Below are 25332 nucleotides of genomic sequence, written 5' to 3'. Positions count from 1 at the left end.
CAGTTTACAGTAAAGCTCTATAAACATTAGGAATTACAAACTAACCATTTATTTATGGTTTTTGGTTATTGTTCATTTATACTGTTGTTCATTATTAATTGTTCAATATTACAAATGGTTCATAATTAACGATAATTTAAAATGATACGTTGAAATAAACATGAATAGTGATCTTAAAAAGTACAAATAAGAGTTCATGTTGTTTACAGTTAAGTTCTATAAGTTACCAATAATGCATCAGGTGTCACAAACTAACCACAATGTTTTATTAATTTATGGATTTTGGTTATTGTTCATTTATATAATTTTTCATTATTCATTGTTCAATATTATAAATTGTTCATGATTAATGATACTTTAAAAGTATACGTTGAAACAAACATTAACAACTATATGAAAAAGTACAAATAAAAGTGAAAACGTATATAGCTTCATCGCAAATGGATTGGGTAGAATAAATGAAAGCAAGGAATTCAAGAATTCACACAAATGAGTTAACATCACACATTTTATTCATTTGCTTATATTTGTTTAGTGAGAAACAAATTCAGGTTGTACGGTGACACATTTTTTTCAATATGATCTTTAAGGATTTTCAATGTGATCTCTTTTTAGATCTCTCATCCACATTTATTCAACTGGAGTCATTTAAAGTCATATGATTAAATGCATGAACGATGTCTGTAAATACAGCTTAAATAAAATGCCCACTGAAGAACATCCAATTGAATTGACACGACTGTATAAGATTAACGTCTTGTTTGTATTCTCATCATCTTCTTTTCTTCCTTTTTTTACCCTTCATCTTGTTTTTCTAAAGTGTGTCGTTTAATATCGCAGAATGGAGCTTTCCCCCAGACGCTCTTCACTTTGAACTGTAACCTCACAATTGAGCAATTCTCACTGTCTGGACAGCCCTGCACAATGACACAAACCCAATTAACTTTGTGTAAACCCAATTTCACACTTGTGCTTCTAGTCACGTTGTCATGTTTGACAACACATCCACCGGGACTCACTGGTGGGACATTTTGTTTGATGCCTTGTACATGTCAAACTCAAATTCATCATTTCCCACATTCATTTAAAAGTTTTGGGTTTGGCAGAGCAGCTGCAGCTGCACCGAAACAATATGTGGTCATCAACCGTGATCTTATCGGACACACCCAGTGTTTATTAGAGAGTGAGCGGATGTGTGAAGTGTTGAGACCGGTTGGTGTTTGGGGCGGTGTGAACCAGCGCTAACTCTTGCATTACTCTAAAGAGTTAATGCCTGTTTACACGCCCCCAAAACACCAGCACATGCCAACATTTCACACATTCAGAAGTGGATGCTATGGGATTAAAAAATGTTGGAAAACTGACAAACTGTCATTTTTTTCTTTCTCTGGCCCTTGTTGGTATTTTAAAACACCAACAAGGTTAGTAGATCAATCCAAAAACCTAAGAAACATCGGCGTTTGTTGATGTTTGTTAGAATTTTTGGTGACAGTGTGAAGGAGCCTTTGTGGGAATAGATAACTAAAAAATGAAAATGTTTTCAGTGTTCACACATTCTCATGTCATTACAAAGCTTTATGCTTTTTTTGTGTCACTCAAAATGGGAATTTATTAGTTTTATGCTCTTTTTCATGTAACAACAGCAAAAACTTTCCTCTGGAAAGAATTGATTAGTAATCAATTACTAAAAATAAATAACTAAATAATAATAATCATGATAATTATGAACCTTTATTTGTGTAGTTCAGTTGCCTATGTCATGTCAAACCTGACCAACTTGTGTGTGAAGCATTAAACATTCGGTGATTAATCTCATCCAGAATAAAAGTTTTTGTTTACATAATATATGTCTGTGCGCTGTGCATATTCATTTTGTATTGATAAACACAACAACATACACATACATGCATATATATTTAGGAAATGCTAAGATGTATTTTTTTATATTAACCAATAATTGAAACTTTTGTAGCCTTTTTTTGTTTTGTTTATTTTTCTAAAATATAGGCATGTATGTGTGTTTATAAATACAAAATTAATATGCACGGTACTCAGAAATATATTATTTAAACAGACAACTTTTATTATGGATGCTATTAACCACGGTTAATCGTTGTCAGCCCTTCACTGTAGAAAACATCCATAAAAAAACAGGAGAAATCTTGTAAAAAAACATTCATTAAATAAACTGCAAAATAACGGCTATTCCCTGTAAAATTACACTTCCCCCCTGTTTTCCTTGTAAATTTGCGATCTTTTTTTGTAATTTGACGGTTTTGACCCTATTTAAAAAAATACATAAAAATTCTTTAAGAAAAAAAACTATTCTGTAAAATTAGTTTTTTTGCAGTGTATAATACACATTTTAAAGAGGAATATTGAGATGTGACATCCTTATGAAAGAAACGTTTAGCCAAAAGATGCATCAAATTACTTTCTATTCCACAGATTTTAAGTAGAAGTACAAAGCAAATACCAAAGACACAATCAAAAGTCAACTTTGAATGCAAATTTTGCATTGAATCGCATGGGACATTTCAGAGACTGAAAATTACAGCACTCCCATTTATAGCTGTTAAATTTCATTCATTAGCACAATGGCTTGCTCTGGCAAATTCAAGTTTTTTGACATAAAAGATTTGTTTGCTCTAGAGCTAAATGTATTGAAGTCGGCTTGGCTTGATGTGCTTAAAATCATATTAACCGTTTTTGAAAACCCTACATCCAAAATAAACGTCTGACAAAGCATATCTGTAGCCATTCGTTCTTGCCGTGCATTATTTAATGCTGTCGCGGGTGAGAAGCGTCGGCTTCTTTTGTCATGATGAGTTGGCAGTCCTGACACGATGGCCCGCTATTCTTGTGGGTTCTCGAACTAATCGCGTGTGGCAGCTCCAGAGGTATTTAACTACTCTTAACACCTTGTAGAGTTCCTGGAATCTGCCACGAGAGGGAAACTCATCCCCTGTAGATTATCGGCCAGCTGGGTCAATGAAGCGCTCGCTGCTGAACTGACACCACAGTTGTTAACATAAAAAACAACTCTTCCAGAATGTCATTCGTTTATCACTGTCGCTTTATCCTGCCTTCCAAACACCTCTGCTCTTCTGCACTTTATCTTGCCATCATTTTCACATTTAACCGATGGTTTTTAGACGTTGGGTCGTGACCGGCACGGAAAAGCAATGCTAATTTCAAATAATACATTTCTACACTGTTGAAATGATTTCCTGTTTTTTGTTGTTTCAACTTAAAGTTACCTGGGTGCCTTAAAATTTTGATTGAATTTAAGTTAAAGTTTAAGTCATGTTTTTTTATCGTGCATTCCAATTAATATCAATCAAACTGCATTTGGTTTGTTTTGATTTAAGCCATAATGACAAAAAAAGACATCTAACTAACACAATAAAAACATGATAACATAATACAAAACTGGATTATCTCATATTGGAACTCTTCAAATATTAGTCAGCACAACGAGTTTGCATCAAATGTATTAAGCTAACTAATATTTTTAAGTTGATTAAGAGTAACTCAATTTTAAGGCAACCAGGTAACTTATTTTTTTGTTGAAACCACACAAAAAATCGTGTATGGTTAGGATAGCTAGAATAGTGGGTTGATCAAACACTTGCCACATCTTTTGTTGTTGCCGTGAAAGGCCAGGCGTCCAGTGGAACTCTGCGGTGTTTCGGTGTGAATTCATCTGTCGCTCTGTAAATGCTAGCCAAACTGGGCATGAGCCAAAATGGACAGGTTGCATGACACCTATATTAAAATAAAATGACCCCGACTGCATCAAATAAGGGTTGAAACGAGCTAGGATGAGTTTTCATGTGAAAAGTTCTAAAGAAAAAGATGTTGCGTCACACCACTGACCGGACCAGAATGCAGTCGGACGGTGTATCAAAACATTTCATCCATAAAAATCACCAGGCTGAGGCCAGTTCACATTAAATAAAACATGCACTCTTGTTTTCTTTCCTACACAGAGATCGACAAAGGTGGATGTGGAGATCCAGGCATCCCTGCGTACGGAAAGCGAACCGGAGAGCGTTTTTTACACGGCGATGTGCTGACCTTTGAGTGTCAGGCTGCTTTTGAATTGGTGGGGGAGAGGACGATATCGTGTCAGCAAAATAACCAGTGGTCTGGAAACAAACCCGGCTGCGTCTGTAAGACTTCTTTGTTTTTTAAAGAATGCTTATAATTAATATTAAGGATGATTAATGCATCGCTTCTGTGAAAAACGTGACACGGAGATGGGGTGGATATGAAGCCGGATGCCACTCCGGTGATTCCCAAGTTGCAGGAAGGTCAATTGTTATTATGTTACGGCGAGGAAGAATTGCTTCTGACTATACTCATCGCTGTTGTCTTGGCACAGACATTGGTGGGAGTGCACAGTATCCTCTCAATAAAATGCTGAATGTGCACATCTTTATATACGTTGACATATACAGTATCCATCATGTTATCGTCACTTGTGCTGTGGTTAGTAAATGTGTTTAAAATAATATCCCTATTAAAAAAAACAATAGAAACCCGATAGAAACCATCAGAAAATTCAAATGGTTTCCATGAAAATACCATTATTAGCTTTTTCCATTAAAAGCATTACTGGTTTTTCTCTTTTGTAGTGTGTTTTAGGCATTATTCCAATAGGATTAATCCTCCAGATAATATTCCACCAGCAGGATCGATCACAAACCACACCATTTTAGTTTCCTTTAAAACCAATACAATTCCTATTATAACCATTAAATCCATGAGATTTTCTATTGGGTTTTTGGCAGGGTTCCATTGTTTTCATTTAGCTGGGTTTTTTCAACGTATCTACCATTTTACAAAATAATGTGTTTTCTATATACTGACATGGGCAGTCGTGGCCTAATGGTTAGAGAGTTGGACTCGTGAGTTGGCCAGTTGGATCCTCAGGGCCGGAAGGTAACGACTGAGGTGCCCTTGAGCAAGGCACCTTACCCCTACCTGCTCCCCGGGCGCTGCATTGATAGCTGCCCACTGCTCAGGGTGTACGTGTGTTCACCACTTGCTGTGCATGTGTTCACTACTCACTGGATGGGTTAAATGCAGAGTTATGATGGTTCACCATAACTGACAAATAGGTCACTTTCACATTATCGCTGTAAAAGTGCGGTCGCATTTTGTGCGGTTAGTAAATAAAAAAGTGCTTAAATAATGTGCGCAAAAGTGATTTTTCTCTTAATCTGAGTCGATGCTGTTGAGTATTTAAGGTCATTTTCTTGGTTTAGAGGAGGCGGTACTTCATCAAGACGTTTGTTGTTCAAATGAAAACCTCTCAAACAAATGACATTTAGTATTTCTCGACAACACTATCAGCCAGGTGCTTGACGCATTATCGGTTCTGCACCGCGCTCCTCATTGTCACAGCCCGCTTGAACCCCCTCTCGCGAATTTTCGAGGCAAAAATACCAGCACGACGGGCCCTTAATGGATGTGTGATAACAAAGACGTTGTAAATGAAAATAAATATGGTCACCTTTGTAATGGTATTATAAATATTTGTCTCCATCTCCGCAGTCTCCTGCTTCTTCAATTTCACCACCCCGTCAGGCACCATCCTCTCGCCCAACTACCCGGAGGAATACGGAAACAACATGAACTGCGTGTGGCTCATTATAGCCGAACTGGGCAGTCGGATCCATCTCATTTTCAGCGACTTTGAGCTGGAGCCTCAGTTCGACTATCTCATTGTCAAAGACGATGGGATGCCGGAACCCACCACGTTTGGGACGTTCTCCGGCAAGGATGTGCCGTCGCAGATCGCTAGTAATGGACATATCATGCGCCTGGAGTTCCAATCTGACCACTCCAACACCGGGAAAGGATTTAATATCACCTACACAAGTAAATGCACTTTTTCTATTTTTTTCTATTTTTTTATAGTAAGGTGCTCAAAGAGGACGTCCTGCCCCAATCTCACTCCATTGCTTGAGCTGATGTTGCCATGTCGGGGTGCTCACACAATGTTTTGATGTCACCGCGGTGTTTACACTTTTTGGAAATGTACCTAAAAATGACTTAAAGATGTCTCCGCGTATTAATCAAAGATAAGAGAGAGCAGTTTACCGTCAAAAAAAATGACACACTTCACCTTTTATCCTAGTGACGCATTTCACAGTTTAAGAGGATTTTGTAATTATATTTAGAAATGATATCTTTCAGTGTGAGAAACACGCAGTCATTTGAGTAAATCACTTTCTCTCAGGTGCAGTTAAATTCATGAATAGCTCCCCATAACTCCGTAAAAGTAGGGCTGATATTTATGTTACTCCAGGATGTGGCCTTTTGAGGAATTTAAATCAGAGTGATATCTTTGTAGCCGAATGGGTTCATTTTTTAATATTGACCGTGCAAAGTAGAGAATATTGCGGTGAATTCACAGCACCTTTTATTAGGCCTATCTCCATTCTGAAAAATGTCATTTTTCCATATTTTCAGCACATAAAAGGGCATTTTGACCTTCACTGCAACTTTCATAGGAGTCTGCGACAGGCTTTGGATTTCTTTTGTCCTGCAATTTAAAGGCAGTCCATTGTCACGCGAGACATCTGCATTTTCCGATTTTCACTATCAATTAGGTATGCATGGATATGTACATTTTTGGGACGATAACGATAACCGATAATTCTTTATCATTGGAAGCCGATAACCGATATATTGGCCGGTTTACAGTATCTAAACATTAATATTAAATTCCCTAAAAAGCGGACATAATATATCGGCCTAAATTTTATTATCGCCCGATACCGATAACATTAAAAATGACCATTTATCGCCCGATACCGATATGGCCGATCATTTATTGTGCATCCCTACTTTCAATTCATTTTTAGGTTTAATAACGACGATAACATTTAAATTTCCATTGAGATCAGATTGTCTTTGACACAGAAACATGACATTTAGTATTCGTATTGCATTATGCTGAATTTTACAATACCAGTCTGCCATAGCTGTGTCTAAAACCTGTGCTCAACACAAAACACCTTTTGAGATGTCATCTTTCAGAGGAATCCAAAGCCAGAATTGCATGCCGTCTTTGTATAATGTTTGGTGATGAATGAATAAGATGAACTGGTGTTGTTTTAATTCGGTTCAGTTCAATTCAAACTTATTTCTACTGTTCTTTTTACAATTTATTTATGGAAACGGAAAATCTATATTTATATAAACTTATATACATTTTTCAATACATGATGTAATGCAATGATGTTATTCTTTACCAAACCTGTATAAATGTCTTGGTTCTGATATTTGTAGGAATGTCAGTAACCAAACATATCTCATTCTGCATTTACTGCCATAGTAGGGGAAATAAATAGTTTGGGAGTAAACGGGATCTGGAACAACCTGACGGCAGGTACATTTTGACTTTTGGGTGAACTATCCCTTTAATTTTAATTGACGCTCCTTAGTTTTACAAGAAATTGAGATATTTCATCTTTTTATTCTTATTTTTGGTATAATATGTACCAGACCCTGTCTGTTTGGATGCAAGCTGACATGTTGTGTGGGTTTATAAAAACAAAATGGACGGGCGGGAGAGGCGATAGTTTCTGGCGATGTCAGTGAATGGCGGGGTTTGATATCTCAACAGTGCTGCCTCTAATGGTGTGTCACCGTCTCAGAAAGCAGAGGACATGTTTCCCAAAGTGGCGCTAGAGAAACTGTCAGGCAGGGCTGTGAGAACAATGAGCCTGTCATTGGGGAACGGGCCAGAGTCCCGTACATGCCCTAAGCCCTGGCCGCGAGGTCTCCATGCATTAGCCATCACACTTCCACAGGGGCCTCGACGACAGACGCGTCCACCAATCCAAAGCACTAAAATAGCTTTGGCAGGATCCTGTGCTTGCGCGAGTGCCTGCATTGAATAATTGAAGGTTCCGTGCTGACAGCTGTGATGCATGTGCGCCACACGTGTGCGAGCTGTCTTACAGAGCCGCGTTAAGGGAAAGCAGATTTGACAAAAAGTTTTGTGCCGTCTTGAGCGTGTCGGCGTGGCAGGACAGAAGAAGGGGGTGTACTGTAAAGACAAGGGATGTACTGTAAATCTAAGCCAATCTCACGAGGAAATGTCATTCTGCCGTTTGTCTGTGCAGAGGCAAAACATCGCTTTGGATGATCTTCGTGATTTGGGATTTCTTTGTCAGCTGTGGCTTCTTTTGGATGCATTCAAATATTAAAGGGATGGTTCACACAAAAAATGAAATTTGTTCACTCTCAGCGTAAAGTTCTTACAAAGGTGCATTGTGGTTAAGAAATTTAAAATTTAAAAATAATAACAAAGCGGGTTGTGAATCTATGAAGTTAGTTTTCTATCACATGTTGTGTTGGTGCTCAACAATCAAGGATATTTGTGCAATTCAAACTATAACATACTATATTAAAAAAAAACTAAACAGGATTAAAATGTTTCCAGAGTGACGTTTTGGTCGTGTTCGTGTAGATATCACCACAGCATCGTTTAAATTGTGTCTGGGCTTGAACATCTAAAGATTTGCAGTGCATTCTGGGTACAATGAGTTTGAGATTGTTATTAATTGAACAGAATATAATTACAGTATAGGCCTGTTAAATAAGGCTTAATTGCAGGTTAAGTTCACGTATCTTCTCACGGAAAAAGAACAGACTTATATATGCAGACACTATATGCTTCAGCACTGATGGAACTTTACGTCTGCAGCGTTCGGTCAGAACGAGTGTCACGACCCCGGCATTCCCATCAACGGCCAGCGCTTCGGGGAGCACTTCTTATTGGGCAGCTCGGTGCTGTTCACGTGTGATGAGGGCTTCATCAAAACCCATGGATCCGAATCCATCACCTGCGTCATCCAGGACGGGAACGTGGTGTGGAACGCGGCCGTCCCTCGTTGTGAAGGTGAGGACTCTCCCATCTCCACATTTGTTGAGGGTCCGGCTGGAATTGTTATGTAATGTTTAGTGTTCTTCCTTCACCAGCTCCGTGTGGCGGACGTCTTACGGCCTCGGTGGGGGTTTTGCTATCCCCTGGCTGGCCTGGATACTACAAAGACTCCCTAAACTGCGAATGGGTGATTGAGGCAAGAAAAGATCATGCCATCAAGATCTCGTTTGACAGGTATTGATTCTATTTTTGGGGGATTTACAGCATGTTACAGTCTTCAGACAACCACAACGGTCCTGGAAAGTTTAGCCACAGTCTGTGCTGTGCCACAGTTAACCTCTCCATTTAATCTCTCTCATTAGAGTAATTCTGCTAAAGACCTCGGTCACAAGCAGATGTTCTACTCTCTCTGATTTCCGCGCAGGTTTCAGACGGAGGTTAATTACGACACGCTGGAGATTCGGGACGGGGCCTCCAGCTCGTCTCCTCTCATCGGCGAGTACCACGGCACCCAGGCGCCACACTTTCTCATCAGCACCGGCAATTACATGTACCTGCTCTTCACCGCAGACAACAGCCGCTCTAGCGAAGGCTTTCAGATCCGCTACGAAAGTAAGTCGCATTCACATGGAGGTTTGGTGGGTTTTCGCCGATCACAGCGGGTGGTTTTGTAATACTGTGCAAATTTCATATGATTCATTTAGTCAGTTACAGTCACATGATTTCCTAGTTCAAGTCAAATTATTGTAAGATGCAGCGGTGATATCATTACACGATCGATAACAATATCAAGAAGAAGTTGAAGAGAGGATGTGAGGAACCCCTTGTGAATCATTGCATCTGACTTGAAATAAAGTTGGTTTTATTTTTGAATATGGTCGACGGTGGAAAGATTAGCTCAACTGTTTTATAAACTGCACTTCAGAGTGAAATGAAACTTTAATGTCCCACTCACATGAGAAGTGTTTAGGCTATACAGGGAGAAGACTCATTATTGTTAAAACTATGTTTTATTGCAAACACTTGTAGTTATCGCCAGCTTGTTAGCACGACCTCGTTTGCGCAGGAAATGCTGATTCAGATCTTCTCCAGCATTTTATTAAGGGTTATCAATTGAAATACTGTGAAAATACAGTTTATCACATGGTGTTGCTCAATCTTAAGGCTCCACATAGGGGAGGGGCTCTGACCTGTAAAAATACATTTTTTTCAAGAACCCAAAGTAATTTCGGTGAAACTCTCATTACCAAGATAGCAATTTGCGCTGTTCTGCCATTGAAAAAAACATAATGGCTAACTTGGATCATGTAAGGCATTTCGGGTGAACAACCTTTTAGTTCAGTACTCTAAGTGCCTGATTAAAAAACACGAAAACACTGCCATATGTGGCCCTTACATGTTACCTATGATATGAAACTGAATAGATTTAATTTCTTGTTCTTTGTTGCTTACAGTATTATTGGCCATCTGCTCTACATGCTAGATTTATTATTGCCATAACTATAATTCATTTTTTTAGGATCACGTATGCCTCGCAAAGCATACATAGTTCGTACACATACACAAGTATTCGACATGTGCATTGTGACAAAAAAAAGAGCTCTCCTGGCGTACAGCGCTTCGTAAGGAGCAGTTAAGCAAGTCGTACAGCGCCACGAATGAAATAAACCCATGTGCCAACTTGTGGATAAACTATTTACTGTTGAAAAAATGTATGCTCAGGTGCGGACTGGTTACAGAAATCCAGCAGTGTGGACAGTACGCACATACTATTCTAATGACAAAATTTGCAACACATGTACTGAACACTGCGACTCACGTACATGTGAAAGTGACACATACAATAATGTAGGCTTTTGCCTGCATGCTTAACATACTTTAATAAGTTCTTAATGCAGGCGCAGGTCTTTATTCTAGGCCCTTTTGTTTTAATAAACGTAACTTAGAAATATAACGCTAGATGTTTCTGTGCTAATATTTCTGATTCTCAATAAATTACCTCTGACATCACGGCCATAAACCTGACATTTCAGTGGAAACTCATTCGTGTAAAAGTGTTACTGTTTTCATCACTATTAGATGGCTGTCGCAGGCCTGTAAGTGGCCACATAATAGAGAATGCTTGTGAACGTGACAGCTTGAAATATTCCTTGCATGTCAGACTCAAAGGGGATTGACTGTAGTAAAAAGCGCTGACGATGTTTCCGAACTGTATTGAAACTATAGAGCAGGTAAGTGGAAACATAAATGAATCTGTAAAAGACTACCTCGGGGGAACAGCCCTCTGCTGATTCATACTGTATAAACTGCTTCCCACGCATCCTCCTTTCAATTTAAACCCAGGGGGTGAAATCTGTTTTTTCTGTCGTTCATTCTTACAGGCGTTATGATGGCAACAGATTCCTGTTTAGATCCAGGGATCCCGGTGAATGGGAAGAGGCACGGTAATAATTTCGCCATCGGCTCCAGGGTGACGTTCAGCTGCGATCAGGGTTACACTCTGAGCGATGAGGAGCCCATTGTGTGTGAGAGGAGCCATCAGTGGAACCACGCACTGCCCAGCTGTGATGGTAAACCTGCTTCTTTAATTCCACTTTCAGTCCGTACAAACAAACAGCCTAGCAGTGTTGAGAAGTAATGCTGCTACCTCAACACAGTATTTTCAATAGTTGGACAATAGTAATCTGTTTTCCAGAAACAAGCGTAATTTGGTAGCGTGTACTGTACGTCCGAACTACCCGGATGTGGCCATTGACGTATTGCGCCAATAATGTTGTTTTGAGCCAGATGAGGAGCCAAATGATTCAATCCAAAATATTTTTTACATGCAATTGGATTTTTTGTTTGCATTGATTCGTGTTCGTTTACATGGAGAGTGGGGTTTATTACCCATACTTCAGCCAGCCACCAGGGGCGATCATGTTGCTTTGGTTTCGCTTTTCAGGAGAAGTACTGCACGCCTGGTATAGCACAACAAAAAGTTAAAGGCAGTTATTCTAATTCGAGTCCCAGTTTTTGTTCCTGTAAAAGCACAATGAAGTTCGTTACTTTGTTATTAGCTTACTTTTTCAAAGGTACTTTGACTGTGTCGGGAGTACTTTCAACACCCCATATAATCCCTTGATGAGCACAGTTTCCTTTTGTGATGACCTATTTCTCTTGAAACAGACTTTTTTAAGTAGTCTTTAGTTATGTCACACAAACCATTAAGTATCTACATTGTACTGTACACTCGTAAAAAAAATCAAAGCACTATAAAGCGTTCTTTACAATGTTGCTATTGAAGAATCATAGGTTCTTAAAAAAAATCCTTTTTAGTTGTATTTTCGTTCTGGAAGGCAAGCAAAACTTTGGTGAACTTCATCTGGTCTTGAAATTATGGTTAGCTTACAGTTTGGCAAAATAAGTTAAAAAGTAGCTAGCCTAACACCGCCACATCTGCATCTATTTTTTTATCAGGGTAAAGGGAAAGCCTTCTTAACACTGACATCAAACTTCATACATTTTAGATTGGAGGAGATAACCTTATCACAGATAACCTTATAAGGAAAAAGGACAGGGAAGCTGGAACAAATAATAATGGCAGGCGGCCACAAAGAGTCTTTAGCCAGATAGAGAAAAGAACCTACAGGAGAATGAGCCATAAAGCTGTTTATCTTAGTTGTTTCCCGATTACAAGGATTAAAGTAAACAAAATGTTTTCCAGTCAGAGCTTTGGTGTGCGCTGCAGTATTCCCAATGTCCTCTTCTGCGTGTTATCAGCTGTGTGCGTTTCCTCTGGTAGACTTCGATTCTGTCTGACGGACTCATCTGAGCTTGACCTTCATTAGAAATATGACACATGCTCCCTGCTTGTTTGCTTAAAATGTAAATGCATGTTCACTGGAAGATCACATATTCCATGCTGTCAGACTCGTGTTTTAGTTTAAACGGAAAAGCTGCAATCGAAGTCCCTGTATGTGTGTTGGATGCTGGCAACCATTTGAATGAATAGTTTATTCCGGTTAGCTTTCATTCCCCAAAATGAAAATTCTGTCGTTACTTGACATTTAAAACCTGTATGACTTTCTGGTAACACTTTACTGAAAGCATATATGTATAATTCAAAGCTTCGATAGAAGGAGCCTGATTCAACTACCAATCTCACAGTCGAATCTTCACAGAGGTGTTGTGCAATGGGGATTTTGCCATTTGGGTTATATGGGCACTGTGTCGCTAAAAATATGATTTATGATGTAAAGAAATAGGACATTTTTAGGGTTTGGTACACAAACCCCCTGGCACCTATGAGTGCGAGGTTAAGTTCAGTACTTCTTTCTTGAGCAAATCGCAAAAGAAGACATTTTGAAGAATGTTGGTAAACAAAAAATGTTTGGTCCCCATTGACTTGCATTGGGTTTGAAGTGAATAGGGACCAACGGAATAATCTTCAAAATATCATCTTTTGTGTTTTGCTCAAGAAAGAAAGTCACGCTTTACTTAAAGCCTTAATTCTTATTTATATGCCCAGACATCAGTAAGTCATAAAGTCATACAGGTTTAATATGTCAAGAGGGTGAATAAATGATTAAAGATTTTTAGTTTTTTTGATATTTAGTTTTCTTTAATATGTAAAGCTATAATGTAAATCGGTCAATAACTTAATGTATACCTTGACTGAGGAAGTCTGATATTTAATTTTGTGCTAGTCACTGGCTTGCTGTAATCTGTATGAATGAAAACTCGATTGGTTTTACACAAAAGAGAGTTAACTCTTATTATTACACGGCTCATTGGAATGCTTCATTCTGATTGGCCACTCGTGATATTTGCAGATCCGTTATTCCCAGATATCAACCTCTTAAGAATAATAACACATGGTTAACCGGATGCAGCCAATCCTTTTGACAGGTTTTGTTTACAAATTAGATATAAATACATGTATGTCTTTTAATAACATACATGACATTTTATTTACAAATTATTAAACCAAATTACCTTTTCCAGGCAATCCAGTTTTTTTCTCATATGGCAAGTAGCCGTGTTATAAGCCGGATAATGTACAAGCAGCCAACTGTTATCACGAAAAAAGCCATTTCAGTTTGATACGAGACCTGATCGCATTGTCCGGGCTTATTTCTGCGATAACAACCGGCAGCCTGTACATTATCCCTCACATATATTAAAAAGATAATGTTAGCCATTGCTCTAGGAGGCATTGGTGCTTTCCATACAGATTCTTGTTATTTGAACAGCCAATTTTAAAACAAATTAATTTTTTTAAAAGAAGAGAAGAATTCATAAAATCTATATCTGATGTGTTATCGCTTGTATTGGTGTTTACTGTACCTCTGTAAATGATGTCACTTCCTGGAGGATGATGTCACTAAGAACCTGTGTTTTGTAAATGAATCAATTCGTCTCTAATATGGAAAGAAACTTAATGGCATAAATTGCAAAATCTAAATTAACACCAAACCAAAGTAATTCAAACGTTCAACGTTTACCCCTAGTTGTGATATCGGGATAAATAAAAATGTAAAATCAGTTTGCTATCCAACATCTCCAATACACTCATAAAACAAACGGTGAAATCACGGTAACTTAGCCTTTCATAGTTTTCATGAGCATTACAAATGCAGAAAGTTCCCCAGCAGTTTGCTGCATGGATCATTTGGTTTAGCTTATAAAATACGGTGCTATTTTGGTGGAAATGTCTCCTAAATTCAATAAGCCAGACTTTTTCTTCTGATGTAGACATTTAATGGGCCGTTTAAGGACAAAATGCTGAGGCTCAAAACATTATGATGACCGTGTCCTGTTACAGCCCGTCCCAGTATGATTTATTCTGTATATAAACAGAAAAGTGATGATGGCTCAAGGACACAGTCACATTTTCTTTTGTTATTTCCGTCGTAGGGCTCTGGTGCTACGAGCAAAACCAGCAGTCGGAATATTGACCCACTTGTTACAGTTTCTTTTGATTATCTTACAAATATCATCTCTGCATTAACCTCTTATTAGTTAGTAGAGTGTTCAAAGCTTTTTATTTAGGAACATTTGTATTTCCATTTTATATATTTGTAGAACTACATACAAAAGAGGTGCGAGCATGGGCTGTTTTGACCCCCTAGCAACCGTACATGAATGCACTAAAACTACCCAAAACACCCGAAACAACATTGAAATGTCCTTAGCTTTAATTATCTTTTAAAAATGAAGTTAAACCAACCTCAGAGCTTCAGTTTTTCAAGGGGAATATCTCTTCATCAAACATGAAGGCTTCTTGTTATTGCGTTTCCAGCTTTGTGTGGGGGCTATATCTACGGAAAAACCGGCACGGTTCTCTCCCCTGGTTTCCCGGATTTCTACCCAAACTCCTTAAACTGCACGTGGACGATAGAAGTGTCTCATGGGAAAGGTAAGACAAAGAGCACGGTTTACTGTTGCAAGAAGTTGAGAAACTGATAACAATTTTACATGCATTGATTTTACCCAAGAGGCTCTTTTCTTGGCTCTTTGGAATTCCTCTGGATAATGAATTTAAGATACGTTTCACATTTCTCTACATTTTATTGCTCGGCAGCATGTCGGGCGAACGCGATTCTGTTTCAATCAGTGTTATGTTCTCTCCCAATCTTCTTGGTGGGTTGTGGGGTTGAAAGGCAGATTTTGCCGTGTGACTGACGGGCCTAATCTCATCTGAAACTCCCCAGGGGTGCAGCTCCTCTTCCACACGTTCCACCTGGAGGACTCCCACGATTACTTGCTCATTACCGAGGACAGCAGCTTCACCGAGCCGGTGGCCAGGCTCACAGGCTCCGTGCTGCCTCCCGCCATCAAAGCTGGCCTATTCGGCAACTTCAGTGTCCAGCTCCGCTTCGTCTCCGACTTCTCCATGTCGTACGAGGGCTTTAATATCACCTTCTCCGGTGGGGGCATGGCTCATTCTGTTCATTATGAGTTGCTGGAAGGCACGCTTGTCATGGCTGCTTACTCTAACCTTGCTTTGCTAAGCAGTCCGGAGGTTCAGGAGTTATTATGGCTTTGTGTTGCAGAGTACAGCCTGGAGCCGTGCGAGGACCCGGGAGTTCCGGCGTACAGCAGGAGAGTGGGCTTTCAGTTCGGAGTGGGCGACTTGCTGGTCTTTTCCTGCTTTTCCGGCTACCGTCTGGAGGGCGAGAGTAAGATCAGCTGCTTGGGCGGAGGGCGGAGGGTGTGGAGTGCGGCCCTGCCCAGGTGCGTGGGTAGGTGGAGGCGTGATTTGATTGAATTTATTGATGCTGGGTTCCCTTTAAGCCAAGTTCAGACTACAAAACTAAAGCTTGTAGCCAGTTTAAAGTCTCCTGTCAAAAGACAAAAATCACTAGATCTTCACGCATGTTTTCTGAACAGCGACAGTGCAGATATTAAAGTAGTAGTTCACTTCAAAATAAGCCCCCATTTGACAATAGTAATTCCTTAGTCATTTTTATTCCTACTACAGGAAGTCATGGGGGCTTATTTTAAAGTGAACTACTCCTTTAGCAGAACCAAAATTCCTCATGATTCCCATTTTTTATATCATGTCATTATTTATTTTATTGAAGTATTTCATTGTATATCAGACATGACATGACTTAAAATGTGCTTTATACTGTACATAACGAAACTAAACATGTAAATCCCTAAATATGCATGCAAATGCAGATCAAGCCGTCAACTATAATGACATGAAATCGTTGATTTTTATGAGCCTTTAAAATGTTTAATAACGGTCAAGTTAATTTTGTCCCAAAACGTCTCATAAAAAAGAAAACAGAGGGAGAAACCAGAGCGGAATGTATATTATTAGAAATCTGTTCCTTTGCCTCCAAATTGATTCAGTTTCATAATGCGTCATATTCATTATTTAAATGCTCTGACTATTTCCCCTGTCTTATTAATGTTTTATTTATAATGGAACTTGACACTGTAAATTTCAGCATTGTGGGGTGATATATTTCAGAGGCACACTGCCATGAAAGATGAATTGAAAATAAACAGATTGCTCATTCTTTCGCGGTTTGAAGCGGTTAAGTGGTTAAGGTCACGGATATTTGTGGACAGTATTAAAAATGCTGACAAAATAATTGGCTGTAATTGCAGAGTCCTCCGGTCGGAGCAGGTTTTAATTGTGGTTAATCGCTGCCATGTAATAAGAGTCCGTCTTTAATTGGTCTGGTAAGCACAACAAACATTAGCCACAAGAGCTTTAGATTATATTAGCTGCATAAAATTTATAAAGGCTCGATGCAGAAGGTCTTGAAAGAAGGTGTGTCTACGCTACGGTTTGAAAAACCCAACGGCAGTATTTCTCCACTCAAAACCTCAGAGGGTTGCCAGGTTACAAAACCAAATCACTGAGGGTGCTTCTGAAATGAGTAAGGGTGCTCACTAGTATATAATGTTCTCTCTGCTAATATTTTCTTCTGAGGGTACTTATATTAGCAGCCCCGTCTTGCTGGGGGGACATGATTTTAAGAACGGTTAAATGATTCTCAATTCATTCACAGTAATATCATACTGTATTTAGTTGAAATAGCGAGCGAGCCAACTGGTCAACTACTTCGTATTTCAGATGTTTTTCTTTAGTTGTTTGTATGTTCCCCTTTGCTGTAATGACAACATACATTTCAGCTGACATGAACTCGATAAGTTTGTGCACAATTGATGATTCTTGTTAGAAATAAAATATGATCCACGATAATCTAGAGAACGTTCCATAGAGCATCTTGAATGTTTTAATGAAGGCAAGGTAATCCAACCCTTTGATAACCGTCACACATTTGCATACATGTCAGACAATATCCATTCTAAAAGTGTAACTCGAATACATTTTGATACACAACTAAAATAAAATGTGCTTCTGTCCAAATATTTATGGATCTAACTGTATGCACCGGATATAATGTATCATATGTGTTTGATTGTATTACTACTTTTCATATTGTTGCGACAAGTGGATTCAGATTTCAAGTAATTTCAAGGTGACTAAAGTGCGCACTCTCAGCTTTATTCAGAGTGTATTCACATCCAGATTAGCTGAAGGCTTTAGGAAATACAGCTGTTAAATATGAAGCTCCCCCCTTTTTCAAGGGACCAAATGTAATTGGACTGTTGAATCAAAAAGGGTTTTATTCACAGGTACAGGCTTTTCCTTTAAATAATTTCTTCATAAATGAGGCATGTTGAAGGTCTGGAGTTGATTCTACGTGTTTGCATTTGGAAGCTGTTGCTGTGAACCCGCATCATGGGGTTCAGGGGGATCTCCATGCAAGTGAAACAGACCGTAGTTAGAATTGGAAAACACAACAAACCCATCAGAAAGATGCCAGGGACATTAAGTACAATCTGAGAAAAAACAACACACCGCCGAGCTCAGCAACAAAAAAAATCCATATGAGATAAAAGACATTATCCTCTTCATGATAGAGAAAAACATCTTCACAACGTCCATTCAAGTGAAGAATTAATCCGGATGCTTCTGTCTTCTTTTACATCACCAAAAAACACCAGTGACCCAGTGCCTGAAGCCAGTCATGCACGGAAATGGAATCACATTGCCTAAACACTATTTTACTGAAGACGTTGTCTGCTTGTATCATGAGATATTCCAAGCAGTCTCCATATCTTTTATTCTTTTTAGTTAATGCATCATGAAATTAATTTGATCTTCAAAAAATGCTTTTTAGAGCTTGTTCGGCTGTTTTAGAAGTCTAATCTACCCATCCTGTTCTTGAGGCTTTTGCACCTGGTTGTTGAACCCTCTGTATTCCTTGTATTCTCTTTATTGTTTTGATTGACAAACATTGACATATTTACTTCTTGGGGAGTGTTCTTTACTTGTCTGGATGTTGCAAAGGTGTATTTATCATGGAGAGGATAATGTCATCATCCACCACTTTTATCTCAAATGGATGTTTGGTTGCTGAGCTCAGCGGTGTGTTGTTTTCTCAGAATGTACCAAGTTGTTGATTTGGCTGCTCTTAATGTCGCTGGCATCTTTCTGATGGGTTTTTGAAATCTAACTATGGTCTGTTTCACTTGCATGGAGATCTCCCTGAACCCCATGATGTGGGTTCACAGAAACAGCTTCCAAATGCAAACATTCCACTCCATTCACACTATGAATACACTCTAAATAAAGCTGAGAGTGTGCACTTTAAGACAATATACATTATAAAACTGTAACTGGAATACACTTTGATACCCACTACAATAACAAATAATGTGCTTCTGTTCAAATATGAATGGACCTAATTGTATATACTGTGTGGTCAACTTGCTCTAGATAGGCTCATACGTTTAATGCTGTGTAGTTTGCTTGAGCTAAATTATTTGCTGGACCAATGGCATGAGCTTTGGGGCGGGACTTCCTGTTTGCTCTGTTGAAACCGAAAGGGATTACTGTTTGATGCGTAAACAAACATCACCTTCACATAAAATAACCTTAGAAACCTTTCTCCAAGTCTAGACATCAGGAGGCCAATGCTCGAGACTCAAGGTCTTGAAGTAACATCTGCTTATAGACTTACAGCATTACAGACACAGAATATTAAATGCAAAGGCATCTGATCCAGACACAGTAGTAAGCGTTTGTGACCAACACCCACCAACTAATGCATAAAGATCTCCATTCATTAATATTCCTCAGAAGCTGCTGTTGGGGCGATTCATCAAAATGACAAAGGCTCATATTCCAACTGGTACAAAACCTGACTGGCCTACCAGCAGGACATAGAGCAGCAACTGTCAGGGGCGCTGCAGGCTTTAATGGAGCCCAACTTATTTGTGCTCTGCCATTGAAAAGTTAGATGAGGTATTTGCATTATCTCTACTCACCGTTTTCCTGCCGTTCTTTCCCACGTCTGTTTGCCTAGCCGAGTGTGGCGCCACCTCAGTGGGCCGTCAGGGAGTCCTACTGTCACCAAATTATCCCGGCAATTACGACAATAACCACGAGTGCATCTACCGCGTTGAGACCGAAAGAGGCAAGGGGATCCGGATTACAGCCACCACCTTCCAGCTCCACGAGGGAGATTTTCTCAAGGTAGGAACAAGAACTGAATTATAACAAGTACGAATAAATCGTATACTACTGCAGCTGATACAAATGTCTGGGGTGGAGTGTATAACCAAAAGACTTATCTATATCACATTTCGAAGTATACATTCATTCCGTTATTGCAAACAACTGCAGTATGCATATCACGATATGTCAGTTTGCGATGTTTCTACTATTCGCTCAATATATCTTGCAGCCTGTTAGCCACTGACCAGCACTGCATTATGCCGCTGTCAGACATGACCTTGGAGCGATTCCTCCATTTTTTACACTTCTATACCGAGAGGTCACCACATGACGTTTTGATCATCTATTGGTCTCACGCACTCACAAACTTGAACTTTACTACGCAGCGGAATGCGAAATATCACAATTGCATGTAAATATGTCTTAAATATACATATACTGTACATGTGGGTCTAATTATATATACATAATTATTATAGGCCCACACATGTATATTATGCTGCCCTTCCACTGACCAGATATCAGTTTAGGTTAGGTTCAACAAGTTCCTCTTGACTTATTTGAGACAAAAGCTGTTTATAAAATACTTATAGACCACTTATCAAGATGCGAACACTCGTCCAGCACCACTTCTGTCCAGCACCACATTTTTAAATTTTATAATTTTTCAAAATCGTATGAATATATAAATACATATTTAAATCTTACACTGTGTCTACACCGGACGCGGCGCGATGCGACAAAAGACAATAAAACGCATTAGAACCCATTATATAATTAATTATAATTAATAATCATTTACCATTATGATTTGATTATTAATGTTCTGTTGGTTGTAATTTGTTATAAAAAACTGAAACGGCAATTTTTCTGGACCAGTGTTGGACTGGAGTTGTTTCTTCCAAAGCGGTCTATACTTGCAGTATGTTATAAACCGTTTGGTGAACTCTTTACCATTTGACCCGTCGTGAATGTCGCACGAATATTCTGATATTAGCTCTTCAAAGACTCTTCAATGCAGCCAAATAAGAAGTTTGATGAAGTTTGGAGATTACATCAACTCTGCAACATGTAACAGTTTGTAATCCCTGAGAGACCAGCAAGTGAGACTTAGAGACGCCATTAACTACTCATAGATGAATGTACGTAGCCGTGCTCAAGGCACATGTACCATCACACAAGAAAGATGGTCCCTTAAGACCAATAAGGCCACTAATTAAGAAGTCGCAAATGAAGGATACAAACGAGATGCTTTTGCAATTTGGAAACGCATAAATTTTGTCACAGTCACAGCGATACTGCTGCAGTGTTTAATGAATCATCTGAATAGTATGTCGGGCGACATTTCGGAACGTTTGAATTGAATTTGTTGACAAATTATTTCTAGGACTCGAGACTTGCGAGAAAAGAGTTTTGCTTTCATTAATGGTGTTATTGATTAGTTGGGCTGATGTTAGCGGCTGTTTTATTGGTTTGCCACATCGCAGACAATAAGAACGCAATAAGTCTGTCCTTATAAAGGCAGACATTCTCCGCATGCAATCTGGAATCGCACGATATTTTCCATTAAAGCCTGAAACCGTGTCCTCTGCAACAGAAAAGTGAAAAACTACAGCTTGACATTGATTTATGACCTTTAATATTTTCTACTATGCCGCAGCGTTTCCCGCCCTCTCTTTGCAGAGGCTATTGTCTCAAAATGTATGTAATTTCGAAAAAGCAATTACATAATTCAATGCAGACACCAAATGCGACATTTTGAGAAAACACTCATATTGTGTTTTGTGACAGAGGGTATATCATCACGACACGCATTTGTGAGACAGGTCAGAGACATATTTTGGTGGGCAGCGCTCCGGCGTATGCCCCTCTAGTGTCACGGCCGGCCCAAGTTTGAATCCCAGCTTGAGGTCCGATCTTGGTATTTCCTGTCTCTATTATTGATTGCCCAATCGAGAATGGAGACAAAAATGACAACAGTATCACAAAAAAAAGGCTGTTGGTTAACACGGCGAACTCCGATTGATAAACAATTTAGCATGTTTTGGTGTTCACAGGTTTATGACGGTCAGGATAGTTCATCAAGACTGCTGGGCAATTTCACAAAAAACGACATGTCTGACATCATCCTGAACAGTACGTCCAACCATCTGTGGATGGAGTTCAACAGCAATGGCACTGGTACCAGCAAAGGATTCAAGCTGTCATACAGCAGTAAGTTAAACCGCGAGAAGACACACACTGATTCTTCACACATGAGACCTAAGAGGCTATAGGAGTGTATAAAGTTTATATAGAGAAATTATTCAACCGTGAAGATGATCATAAATATGCAACGTCTGTGTGTTTCAAGAGTCCGTTTGCTTAAGGAAGAATAAAGTCTGGCAGTATATGCAAAGAAAATCAAATACTTTGCTCGTATTGCAGTAAAGAAGAGAAAGAAATAAAGAGAATAAAGCACAGCGTGTGGATTGATATTAGATTTTAACTGCTGGTCAGAGACAGTCTGATAATATGCTTGTTATCCACTCCTCATTATTTCCTTATTAAGACTTTCACCATCTTCCCGGCTAAAGAGGAAATGGATTAAATATCAACACACTGGCTCTGTTGTTCTAGCTTTTAAAAAGGCTTTAGTGTTCATTGCTTCTACATTGGAAATGAGATACTTTCCACAAACGGTATATTTAAATTTCAGTCATGTGTAGATGGGTTGAAGGGTTAAATGTGCTTCTAGGTGCTTTTACCCCGTTATGAAAATGAACCGTGCTACATTCACAAGGAAAAAAGATCTAATGGAAATATTTATTGGTAAAGGCAAACACTTAAAGGGATAGTTCATCCAAAAATTACAATTCTTTCACCATTTACTCACCCTCAAGTGATTCCAAACCTGTATGAATCATGGACCCTGTTGACCCCCATAGTAGGAAAAAAGTGCCTCAGAACTGTTTCCTTTCCTACATATTTTAAAATGTAATTCTTCTTTTGTGAAATTTATAAAGCAATTGTCCTACTATGGTAGTCAACGTTGGCCAAGAACTGTTTGGTTACAAGCATTCTTCCAGGTAGAAACTAGATTGTAAATATCTACAAACTAATTCTCGCCCCTACTAAATGACAGCTTCCTTGAGATTGTATTGCTTTAAAATAAAAGAGTTGCAGACCTTATCTAAAATGTACAGAAAAGGTAACAGCTCATATAATATTTAGTTTGACCTCCTGAAGTTGTGGGTCATTATCATAAAGCTACATTTCTTAAAAAAAGAACAACACATTTCAGTCCCCGTGTTTGTGGAAAACGGGGTGAAGCTCGCGGCAGCATGTTTAGACGGATGCTCTTTGTGTCGAGCATATGCCGGGCTGGTATTAATTTGAGATAGACTCCTCGGGGCTGCATAGGTAATTGTGGTGAGCAGGTGCAGCTTTTATTGCACCACCTTTATGTCATTATTGAGCAAGAGTCAAATCCAGCCTTCCAGGGGGTTGATTCCAAGCGGCCAGATGTCTTTTTTTACCGTTCAAATTGGCGTACTGTGATCTTGCTCCTCTACAGGTTTTGACCTTGTCAGATGTGAGGAGCCGGGCACTCCTAATTATGGCTACAAAATCCAAGACGACGGCCATTTTGCAGACACCTATGTGTTGTACAGTTGCAATCCCGGATACACGTTGCACGGGAGCAGCACATTGACGTGTCTCAGCGGAGACCGCAGGGTGTGGGACAGACCGCTTCCAACTTGTGTTGGTGAGTTTACAACAAGTTAGTTGCATAACACAATTCTTGCAGGTAATTCTCTGTTATTTACTCTGTACTTATGTTAATAAAATCATTGCATTAAATGCATTAAGATGAATAAAATGATACGTGCCACTTTAATTGAATATTCTACTAAGAACTCATTTTTTATCTTATTACTCTTTCAAAAATTCTCATTGTTTTTCAAGAATATGCCAACTAACCCTCATTGGAACATTTGTAGGATGTATTTTTGATATAATCTAGTTAGAAGAATGCTCAAAATAGAGAATTAGCCTATTATATCATAGGTGAATTTGTTAGGATCATGTGCACATTAATGCTCTTTACGGTATTTTAATTCTTTCTAACTTTTGCATTTAGTTCCGTGTTTTAACACACGTGACGTAATTCATTTTCAGAAATCAGCATTAGCATGTTGTTGCACTCATAAACACAAATACAAAGCAAACACACATACTGTGTAAAGTAGTTTAACCGGATGTTGATTACCTTCTATCGTGAATGAATATAGGAATAATCGCATTTATTTCGCTCTGTACGCTGGTTTGTTTTCGCCTTTTTTCTAAATAGATTATGGGATAGTTTTCTTTGTAAACGATACAGTAGTACTGCAAGGTTTGAATCAACGATTCATTCAGTGGCAACAAAAGTCTGCTCTGTCACAAAGACTATAAAAGTGTTTGTGTGTTAAAGTTTTGTCTGCTTGATTGACTCTTTTCAGGTTTGATCTTTTCCACGAGTGAATGTTTTCTCTGCACTGTTAAATGTTTGTCAGGCTGATGTTTGAGGTCTGGCTCGCTTTGAGCCCCTCTCTAACAGACGCCTAATTGCTTGTCAACAATTGTCATCAACTGTAAATCCACAGCGGAAAGCAGTCGATAAAAGCATAAAAAATGGCTAATTCAACATTTGACAGTTTTTCAAAACTTCATTTATTTATTTGTGATTCAGCAAGTTCGATGATGAAGTTTAGTTGGCATCCGTCTGCAGCAGTGCTTTTGTGTCGCAGTTTATAATCCATTTGAGATTTGCAGATGGCATTAACTATTCATATATTACGCTCAAGGCACGGCAAAGTTGAAGTTTGATCGTGTTACCCAAAGCTGAAATTGTAATCTATTAAGAGTTTAAAGTTCAGGTAAAAGTTAAGAGATGTGTAGGTTTGCTAACTCTCGGTGGGCTTTCTTCAGCAAGGGTCTGTTAGTTTTAATATAGCTTGGCATTACAATTGGGCTTGCTTTGAGGTTTTGTCTACTAACCATTATACGTATTACCGCACTGGTTTGGAGCATCATGGTAACTGCTATGGTAGTCATTCAGGATCTTTCAAAATACAATGGAATAAACATCACATTAATAGTCACCCGGTTAAGCGTAATGACAGAATAGTTGCTGTAGTTATTCATTGCACCACACCAAATGGTACAGTGCTTTCGTACCGTCCCAGACTACCGAAAGACGTCTTGAGATAGTTAGCAAGATGAAGTAGCGAGTTGGTTTTTATAATTCCTCATCGTTCTTGAGAGACTTAACTTCAGTAATGACATGTAAGAATCTGGGGCAAATGAAATGCTGGAGGCGAATGGAGAGAGACTCCCTCCACGTGTTTAGGATGAGCTAAATGCCTCA

At 38.9% G+C, this 25332-nt stretch overlaps 1 protein-coding gene across 1 annotated transcript in view; it reads left to right on the top strand.

Annotated features, from left to right (window-relative positions):
* LOC306903531 (CUB and sushi domain-containing protein 1) overlaps window positions 1-25332 on the top strand; it is a gene marked incomplete at both ends in the record, with an annotated part of 362445 nt that overhangs the window by 252932 nt on the left and 84181 nt on the right. Inside the window, 12 exons of the mRNA XM_079472788.1 lie at window positions 3993-4175; window positions 5563-5889; window positions 8729-8923; window positions 9004-9142; window positions 9333-9520; window positions 11290-11478; window positions 15192-15308; window positions 15604-15819; window positions 15946-16134; window positions 19789-19958; window positions 21998-22154; window positions 23497-23688. Of these exons, the coding sequence (XP_079328914.1) occupies window positions 3993-4175; window positions 5563-5889; window positions 8729-8923; window positions 9004-9142; window positions 9333-9520; window positions 11290-11478; window positions 15192-15308; window positions 15604-15819; window positions 15946-16134; window positions 19789-19958; window positions 21998-22154; window positions 23497-23688 (2262 nt within the window). The remainder of the gene's footprint in view (window positions 1-3992; window positions 4176-5562; window positions 5890-8728; window positions 8924-9003; window positions 9143-9332; window positions 9521-11289; window positions 11479-15191; window positions 15309-15603; window positions 15820-15945; window positions 16135-19788; window positions 19959-21997; window positions 22155-23496; window positions 23689-25332) is intronic.

The sequence above is a fragment of the Barbatula barbatula genome, assembly GCF_947034865.1.
Source record: "Barbatula barbatula genome assembly, chromosome: 14".
NCBI lineage: Eukaryota > Metazoa > Chordata > Actinopteri > Cypriniformes > Nemacheilidae > Barbatula > Barbatula barbatula.
This window is presented reverse-complemented; position numbering and strand designations above follow the sequence as displayed.